The 10,472-nt window shown below is 42.3% G+C and overlaps 1 protein-coding gene across 1 annotated transcript in view; it reads left to right on the forward strand.

Annotated features, from left to right (window-relative positions):
- FAIM2 (Fas apoptotic inhibitory molecule 2) overlaps positions 1 to 10,144 on the forward strand; it is a 47,325-nt gene extending 37,181 nt beyond the window's left edge. The window contains exons 10-12 of the mRNA XM_082246044.1: positions 1,300 to 1,395; positions 2,373 to 2,426; positions 9,720 to 10,144. Coding sequence (XP_082102170.1) covers positions 1,300 to 1,395; positions 2,373 to 2,426; positions 9,720 to 9,869 — 300 coding nt within the window. The 3' untranslated portion in view covers positions 9,870 to 10,144. The remainder of the gene's footprint in view (positions 1 to 1,299; positions 1,396 to 2,372; positions 2,427 to 9,719) is intronic.
- Positions 10,145 to 10,472: the final 328 nt, after the last annotated feature.

Consider the following 10,472-nt stretch of genomic DNA (forward strand, 5'->3'; position numbering starts at 1 on the left):
CCCTGCCCCCCCCCCCCCCCACACTTTCACATTTGCCACTTTTTTTGGGAGCGGTTTCGTCAGGTACGCGCTCCCACTTCCGGTCAGATCATCGCGGCAGGACATTGCTGGATCCTTGGACAGGTAAGTGCCTTTATTTCAAAATTCAGCAGCTACAGTATTTTTAGCTGCTGACTTTTATTTTTTGGGGGGGAGACTGGAACTCCTCTTTAAAATTAAAGGCTCAAACACAGTTGCCTTTTCCCTTTATTAAGCTGCTACTCACATACCGTACCCACCGAATGAAGCCATACCTCTATTTCATAATTTCATTTCTGTTGATTAATGTAAAAAAAATAATAATAAAGCTGAACTTTAGGTAAAACTGCTAACCCTCTAAAATAAATATATAAATGCTGCTTTGCTTGCAAAAGGATTTGTATTTCTGTCAACCCAATGCTGAACTATATGCTGCCCTGACAGAAAACACAGCCAGCCGGTGACCTGACTTTTCTCTGCTGCAGTTAAGCAAAACAGCTGGGTCACCTTCTTGCCCCTGGCCAGTGAATGGATAGCTAAGGAGCATCAACAAGCTTTTGAGGCCATCTTTCTGCTCTCACCAGTCAGCATGTTGCTTGACAGCACATATGAAAGTATGATACTTGGTTGGACCATAATGCCACCCTTCCCTCTCCCAATCTGAATGCCTCTGTATAGGGGATTACAAGAGGCCGAAATCAAGTCAAAGTCAAGCATTTACTTTACTTAAATTTCAAAATACATTGTTTTCTGTACCCACCTTGAGTTCATTTTTAAATAACGTTTTGGGGTTTTTAGTTTTAGGTAAATGGACATGCCTTACGTCTACAAATATTTTTTTCTTTAAAAAAGTAATTGTATTTAAATTTATATAGGACTAAACTAACAAAAAAAAAAAACAGAAACAGCACCAAACACTTTTTTGCAGCAAAATGCTACATTTTTATCTACAGGTATGAATCTAGTTGCATGCAGGCATAAAACTATAAGGGTAGGAGCCCTTGGCAAAATTATGCTTCACCATGTACCCCATGGATTTGGTTATGTGATTTGTAATGGCACAAGACCACCAACACAGGGAAGGCATATAGGGACACATAATTGTAGCCACGTGGCTCTCTGCAATAACAATAAATCAGTTTAGCTTAGTAAAGGGATGGTGACCTGCCTAGGCTCTCCTGTAGCAGTGGCCCAATCCCAGTGGCAACTGCTTCGACCCCTGCTCCTACACCAGAGGTTGTAAAGTGAGGTTTGCAATCAATTTTTTTTCTGCTTTTGTAGGTGGATTTTACTTCCTGTCATGGTGTTCTCTTTGTGCTCGTTATGGTTCTTTTCTTCAGTGGCCTCTTCCTTGTCATCCTGATCCCCTTTAAATATGTAAGTACTCATGTTGTTTTATATTTTTGCTGCCATGCTGCCTTATACTGTATGACACACTCCTTTGCTTCAGGCCAAACCTGAACACTTTAGCGGCCTGAGACACCTTTGGGTGCCCCAAGGAGAGTAGAAATGCAGTGCGCATAGCGTGCTGCAGAGAACAGTGTGTTGTTTGTCCAAATTGTTCTTGCTGACATCATCGCCCTGCCCCCCAGTGATGTTGAACCTTCTCCCAGACAGCCGCCCGCAGCTCCTGCGACAGATTTGTGTGAGACTATCTGGGTTACTTGGGGAGCCACAGCCCAGTATGAATAATGTGTGAAATCCCAAACAGGTGGCATGTAGATGCTCACAGACCTGCTGTCAGCCAGTGTCCTGGCAGGGGGTAAGGAAGATCTGCATTAACAGTGGGGTTTATTTACTAAGGGCAAATCCACTGTGCACAGCAAGTGCACTTGGAAGTGCAGTCACTGTAGATCTGAGGGGAAGATCTGAAATGAGGGGAAGCTCTGCTGATTTCTATCATCCAATCATGTGCAAGCAAAAATGCTGTTTTTTTATTTTCCTTGCATGTCCCCCTCAGGTCTTCAGCGAGTGCACTAGTAGTGCACAGTGGATTTGCCTTTAGTAAATAAACCCCAGTGTTTGAAGACTGTGTCTGGCTTCCTCAGCCCCTGCCAGGACCTTGGATAACACTCGGGAAATCTAGGGAGGGGATCATGGAGAAAACTCTGTAGTGTGAAAATGCTTTTCTATATTTACCAAACTAAAATAGAACAAGTAAGAGAAGGTCATAGTTAAGGTATACATATACAACTCTTGCCACTTTAGACCATGGACTTGTCTTTCCATAAATCCACCCTTACTGTACTTTATCTGTCACCAAACAACCATAATTGATAATTAGCAGTATTGAAATTATCATAACATTATATTACAAACCATTAATTGAGTGCATTCTTGACTTTCCCTTTCAGGTGCCATGGCTTCATGCAGTCTATGCAGCACTGGGAGCCATTGTATTTACTCTGGTAAGTACAAGTGCTTTTTCTGTATTGTACACATGCGGAAATTTCTTAGGGGATGATAGGGGACCAATAATTGAAAGGCTAAGTTCACCTTTAAGTAAAAAGTAATAAATGTACATATTTTTGCAAGTAAAATAGGTGCATTTATTATATTTGCCACAGGAGCTTGCAAAGTGTTGCACAGTTGCAGTGTCAAGCTCCTGCCTACTCTCCCTCTAACTTTCTGCCTGTATCTCTATATGGGCTTTCAATTAGAAAGCTGGAGGAAAATGTAGCAGACTACAGGTGCACTGATCAGTACAATCGCAGTCTATTGAGAACTTTAAGCTGCCTGCGGTGGTGGTGGAAGGGACTTGTAGTTTATACATTCACAGAAAACTGTGAATGAATGGTGGGGCTGTGCAGGTAGAGCTCAACACAACCACACCAATTTTTACTGTGACAGCGGCTGTGGAGGGAGGAACCCCGGCTCAATGTCAGAAAAGGGGACCTCAGGGGGCAAGGGTGTTCTGTCTTTAGCAACATGTTGCATGTTATAGACTAAATAAGGGGGGTAACATGTAACCGATTGCTAAAGGTGAACCTATCCTGTAAACATAAAAATTCTTAGTCTCAGGTTTACTCACACAGCAGTTGAAGGCATGAATTCCCACAGTACATATACACCTATACTAAATATAACACAAAAAAAGTGCAGCACAACTCTACTGTGTGATAAGTGATTCAAAAATCTTCTATCTTCATCTAGTGTCAAGTGAACATCCACCTTTTTGAAAAACCTGCTCAATTCCATATAAGAGCCCATTACAGGGTCCCACTCACTTGTAGTAATCTTCTCCTCCTCCTGGTCCTGATTGCACAGTGTTCTCTGTCCTTACACCATAATCAGTCAATGGCAAGACTGCATGATAAAAAAATACAAGAGGCAGAACCATAGTGCTCTCTATCTCAATATTTATTTAAAAGCACAGAAAAGGAGATTAAAAATACTTACACGACTTTACAAAAAAGCAAGCATCAAATTTCCAACATTAAACACAACTCACCACACAATCTAAATGGTCGCGGTGTGACATCACGGGCTCGTCTCCTCCTATAGGTGTAATTTTGTTCTCACAAATAAAGCTTTCTTTTGGTGGTATTTGATCACCACTGTGTTTTTTATTTTTTGTGCTATAAACAAAAAAAGACCAACGATTTTGAAACAAAAAGAAAGAAAAACAATATTTTTTACTTTCTGCTATAAAACATAACCAATAATAAAAATTAAAAAATCGAATTTCTTCATACATTTAGGACAATATGAATTCAGCTACATGTTTTTGGTAAAGAAAAATTCCCAACCAGCGTATATTGGTTGGTTACTCAAACGTTATAGCGTCTACAAACTAGGGGATACATTTATGGAATTTTTATTTATTTGTTTTATTTTATTATACTAGTAATGGCGGCGATCAGCGACTTATAGCGGGACTGCCATATTGCAGCAGACAATCAGACACTCTCTGACACCTTTAAAACTTTGCGGGAACCAGTGACACTGATACAGTGAGCAGTGCTAAAAATTAGCACTGTCACTATACTAATAACACTAGCTGGGAAGGGGTTAAACATCTAGGCCAATCAAAGGCTTAAATGTATGCCTAGCCAGTGTTTTTGTGTACTGTGTTAGGTGCGTTTACTAAGGCAAGAGATGGATTTTGTTCCCTGCTTGTTTACATAGGCAGATCCCTGTTCTGTGTATTTTACTGATGATCTGCGGTTGTCGGCGGACATCCAGTGCCTGGCACCCGCAGATAGGCTTCTACTTTGAATAAATATACACAAGAGGGCGCAAACGCCAAGAGCATTAACAAAAAAAAAAACATTTATTAAAAGCACATAACAGTATTGTACTCACAAATTGGGAAAAATATCAAGCATGCTGTATGAATATTCACAGCAGGAGCGACCCGCCAGCGGTGCGCATGCCCGCTCTGCAATTGGAAGTGCAGACTCACATATATACAGGTACATCTCATAAAATTCGAACATCAATAACTATCCTATAGGATAGTTACTGCATGTGCCCAAGGAATGAGGTCAGCTGACTACCTGAATATACTGAATGACCAGGTTATTCCATCAATGGATTTTTTCTTCCCTGATGGCACGGGCATATTCCAAGATGACAATGCCAGGATTCATCGGGTTCAAATTGTGAAAAAGTGGTTCAGGGAGCATGAGACCTCATTTTCACACATGGATTGGCCACCACAGAGTCCAGAACTTTACCCCATTGAGAATCTTTGGGATGTGCTGGAGAAGGCTTTGCGCACTGGTCCGACTCTCGAATCATCAATACAAGATATTGGTGAAAAATGAATGCAACACAGGACAGAAATAAATCTTGTGACATTGCAGAAGCTTATCAAAACAATGCCACAGCAAATGCATGCCGTAATCAAAGCCAACAAAATATTAGAGTGTGTGACCTTTTTTTTGGTGGCAACTTTTTTTTTTTGGCCAGGCAGTGTATATTTTATATAGATGGGTAACACACAAAGTGATAATTTTCAAGCATGATCTGGGTAGATCAGAGCTCCCGTGCTGAACTCCTATAAGTACCTCCTATCCCCCCATACCCACACCAAACTTATAACTCTATAATAAACACACTACTCAAACTTGGAGTAAAAAATGGCCGACATGGCCTTTTATTAAATAACAAAATATAAAACACTGAAATAACAATATAACAATAACCCAGATACTCTTGTTTGTAGGTCCTTGACAGTACCATATAACCAACTTCTGTGTCTGGGTCACCATTTGGCTTAGTCACTTCCCCAGCCGCTAAGCACGGCCTAGGAGACTAACACAGCCGACCTCAGACACCCACCTGTACCAATTAGTGGACGCCATACCTCGGATGGGTCCCCACCATTTTTCCCAAAAAAACAGTTTGATGAACCCCTGTCAAGGACCCCAAACTGCCCCCCTTTAGAAGCAAAAATGACATACCCCCCAGAAAAGAGTTCACCCCACCGAAAAACAAACAATAGGGCGGGAGGGAGGGACTTTCTTCCACGCTTTCTCCTGCGAGATTGACCTGACCCCTCCTACCCTGAAGCTATATTTCAACAGCTCCACCCCCTACCCGGACCACTGACCAATAAGGTAAGTACCCTAACAGACCACCTACTTTTATCCCCCACTTGACCCTTTCACCCAGTCATGTATGCCCTCTGCTTAGTTCGTTCCTCCTAGCGCCGGTCATGTCTTTTCTTTTTTTTAATTTTGATTATTATGGCTTACAGCTAGTGAAAACTCAAAATTCTGTATCACAGAAAAGTATATTACATAAAGATCAATAAAAAAAAATAGGATTTTTAATACAGAAATGTTGGCTCACTAAAAAGTATGTCAATGTACAGTATAGTATGTACTCGATACTTGGTCGGGGCTCCTTTTGCATGAATAACTTTATCAATGCAGGGTGGCATGGAGGTGATCAGCCTGTGGCACTGCTGAGGTGATATGGAAGCCCAGATTGCTTTGATAGCAGCCTTCAGCTCGTCTACATTGTTGGGTCTGGTGTCTGTCATCTTCCTCCTGGCAATACCCCACAGATGGAGTTTAGGTCAGGCAAGTTTGCAGCCAATCAAGCACAGTGATACTATGATCATTAAACCAGGTATTGGTACTTTTGGCAGTGTGGACAGGTGCCAAGTCCTGCTGGAAAATGAAATCAGCATGTTCATAAAGCTGGTTAGCAGAGGGAAGCATGAAGTGCTCTAGACTTTCCTGGTAGAGGGCTGCACTGACTTTGGACTTGACAAAACACAGTGGACCAACACCAGCAGATGACATGGCTCCCCAAATCATCACTGACTGTGGAAACTTCACACTGGACCTTGTGCAACTTGGATTATGTGCCTCTCCAGACTCTGGGACCTTGATTTCCAAATGAAATGCAAAATTTTCCACAGTCTGTGATAATTTGGGGAGCCATGTCATCTGCTGGTGTTGGTCCACTGTGTTTTATCAATCTCAAAATAACGTCATTAAAAAAGTACATCCAATCGCATTTAAATAACAACACTTAGCAGCACTTGTGTGTTCTTGTCTTCCTTCACCACGCCACGTGTGCTCTCCTTTAAGGCAATGGGAGCACACGTGGCGTGGTGAAGGAAGACACAGTTTTGATAGCACCATAAACACACAGAGGAGCACCAATGGGATGACCTATATGGACTTTATGTATTAATGCCAGGACCCTTAAGAACTTTATGCACAGTCTCTTTCATTTATTTGCACACCTTGAGGGGAATTAATGATAGTGTGTAACAAGAACACACTAGCGCTGCTAAGTGTTGTTATGTAAATGCGATTGGATGTGCTTTTTTAATGACATTATTTTGAGATTCAAACATTTTTTTATAGTAGCTGCTGATCATATTTGTGGATGTTTTGCGGTAATTTGTGCTATCTGAGTAAGCATAAGTAACTCAAGACAGGCAGAGCGCTGGATGAGTGTTTGCAGATGTTCGCATTAGCAACCACTTTTTCTTTGGAAAGAAAACCACATCGTTGGATCGGATGGACTTTAGGAAAAGGGGGGGGGGGGGTCTAGGGATGCTGCAGCACAGAAGGTTTTTCACCTTAATGTATAGAATGCATTAGGGTGAAAAACCTTAAGGCTTTAGAATCATTTTAAGGACGAAGGCAGGAAATGTTGTACATGCTGGGTATAGTGCATTTCTCTCTGAAATTCTCTGAGTAAAAGGGATCCTTCCAGACATTGTTCAGAAGAATAGTGTGCTTTGATTAAAAAGTTGATTGGAGAGGGGAAAACAAAGAAGTGCAGAAACTGACAGGCTGCTCAGCTAAAATGATCTCAAATGCTTTAAAATGGCAACCAAAACATGAAAGACGTGGAAGAAAATGGAAAACTACCATTCAAATGGATGTAAGAATAGCCAAAATGGCAGACTCCGCCAATGATCAGCTCCAGGGTGATTAAATAGGGTCTAAAGTTACCTGTGAGTACTGTAACAATTAGAAGACTCCTATGTGAAGCCAAGCGATCGGCAAGAAGCCCCCGCGAAGTTCCATTGTTGAAAAAACAACATGTGCTAAAGAGGTTACAATTTGCCAAAGAACACATTGACTGACCTAAAGCAGTGACGGCCGGACGCATGGAGTTCAATGGGGTTTTTTTTTTTTTTTGCATCACCTGATTAGAGCTGGAGGCTCTAATAGGGCGATGCAAAGGGTGGACCCGGGGCACAGAGCAGTGCATCCCGAGCCCACCCATTGTGTGACACAGATGATCTAACCCAGTTCCAATCAGGTAGCCCAAATGAATAGATCCAAAAAAAAAAATAGTACATTAGTAAAATATATATACATGTGTAGATTTACATCTACACATACATTTTATTGTCAAAAGTATTGGGACGCCTGCCTTTACACACACATGATCTTTAATGGCTTCCCAGTCTTAATTGGTAGGGGTCAATATTGAGTTGGCCCACCCTCTGCAGCTATAACAGCTTCAACTCTTCTGGGAAGGCTGCCCACAAGGTTTAGGAGTGTGTCTATGGGAATGTTTGACCATTCTTCCAGAAGCACATTTGTGAGGTCAGGCACTGATGTTGGATGAGAAAATCTGACTTGCAGTCTCCACTCTAATCCCATTCATCCCAAAGGTAATCTATCGAGTTGAGGTCAGAACTCTGTGCAGGACAGTCAAGTTTCTCCACCCCAAACTCACCAAACCATGCTTTATGGACCTTGCTTTGTGCACTGGTCCAAATCATTTGGCGGAGGGGGGGATTATGGTGTGGGTTTTTTTTTTTCAGGAGTTGGGCTTGGCCCTTAGTTCGAATGAAGGGAACTCATGAGGCATCAGCATACCAAGACATTTTGGGCAGTTTCAGGTTCCTCCCTATCTCCCAGTCCCCTGCCTAAAGCATTAAGCATAATGTTTGTTAATTGTAGAAGAGGCAGTACTGATGAAGTCATGTCCTTAAAGGGGGGGGGGGGGTTACTGCTGCCATGACTTATGAATTTTAAACAACATGACTGCCCTGTGTCTTCTTAGGATAGGACCACACTTGTGCGGGTAGTTGCCACTGCAGGTCCACATCTGTTCACCCAGCTGCTCGTACAGAAAACACACTGCCGCTCAGGGGATGCGTAAAGGGAACCATTAACCCTAATGCCACCCCCACAAACTGGAAAATGCAGCATGGTTTTCCTGCACTGGGAAACGCACTGCACTTGCAAGTTCTGTGTGGGCTGCATTGTCAGAAAGGTGCAGGTTTCCCTGTGTTTTCTGGAGGCACAGCAGACCATTAAATGAATTGGCTGCTGTGCCCAAGCAAAACAAGGTTCGCAGAGCCACACAAGCGTATACCTTGTCTTACACAGTTTTTAGGGTACTCAGTTTGCAATATCATCACAAGAGGTAATTTATTTTTAGATAGAAAATGTATAAAAATATATATTTTCTTGCCCCAGATTTCAGATTTAGCCTGTGCGAATTACATGCAGTGTTTCTGGGGTGCGATTTGAGCCATGGATTTGTTGGCTCAAATCGCAACACATTCACACCAAACTGTTGCAGGACCCTTTTTTTGCCTAGACTAGAATAGAATTATTTGGGTGTTCACACCCATGCAATCTGATTCTGCAAATCGCGATGCGTTTGGCAAACCCACTGTGGGGTATTGTTAACCTAATATAAACTCCGCAATCCGTTCACATGGACACATTGCAATGTAAATGCGGTGCAGAATCTGCAGCAAATGCGCTGTGAATTTGCACCGCATCTAGTCTAAACCCAGGCTGAATGCATAGGAAATCTGATCATATTTTTTGACATTAGCTTAGCCTTAGGCCAGCGATAGGTAGTTCGAATCTCACCCGGTTTTGAACCAACTATAGGCAGGCTGGTTGTACTGAAGTCAATTCATTGATCAACTTACGTTCAACAAGACTGTTGGATTTTTTGCATGTGATTACTGCAGGCTGGTATAGTGATCATTGTGTTCTGTCAGCTGGAAAGGCTTCCTGCCAACAGAACATAATTGGCACTGTGGGAGGCATTCCCCAATCAACACGGACTTTGTTGATGGGGGACTCAAGCAATTTTCTTTCCTGCCACCCATATAATCTATGGCCTGCCTTAGTGATGTCATTATCAACATGCGATACCATCATATTTGCCGCAATCATGTCCTCACAGTAGGCACTGAGATGCTGTACACTTTCTGGTTTGCTTATTATAGTTTTGTTTCCTTTCCACAGTTCTTGGCTTTTGACACCCAGATATTGATGGGAAGCCGGCGGTTCACACTCAGCCCTGAGGAGTACATCTTTGGAGCCCTCAACATCTATCTGGATATCATTTACATCTTCACATTTTTCCTTCAGCTGTTTGGCACAACCCAAGACTGAAGATGTTCATAAAAAATTATTGCACACATGCAACACCAGTGTAACATTCCTATAATCCAAGAACTCATTCATTCTGTCTTGCATATTGGGGGGGATTTCCAAAAATTGGAGCGTGCAAAATCTGGTGCTGCTCTGCATGGAAAGCAATCAGCTTCCAGGTTGTATTGCCCAAGCTTAATTGAACAAGCTGAAATTGAAAGCTAAATGGCTACCATGCACAGCTGCACCAGATTCTAAGTGCTCCAGTTTTAGCCCCGGTTCACACTGGCACGGCTTGAAAGTTGTGTGCGTTTCGTACAACTTTTAAGCCAAACTCTAGCGCGACTTTTGCATGACTTGCATACAACTTCTTTAACAGAAGTCAATGCAAGCCGTTCCAAAGTGGGACCAAAAGAAGTGCAGGAACCTTTTTCGAAGTTGGAGCGACTCAAGTTGCTCCTATTAGAACTGTTCTATTGTACTAAATGGGGTGCGACTTCTGCTGTGACATGTGCTTCCAAAGTCGGAGCGTATGTTGCATCAGCGCGAACTGGGCCTTTGTAAATCAACCACATTGATTTGCTACCAACTGGCACCTTTACAGATTGAGACACTAAATGCCAT

The sequence above is a fragment of the Pelophylax lessonae genome (genome assembly GCF_965119305.1).
Source record: "Pelophylax lessonae genome assembly, chromosome: 2".
NCBI lineage: Eukaryota > Metazoa > Chordata > Amphibia > Anura > Ranidae > Pelophylax > Pelophylax lessonae.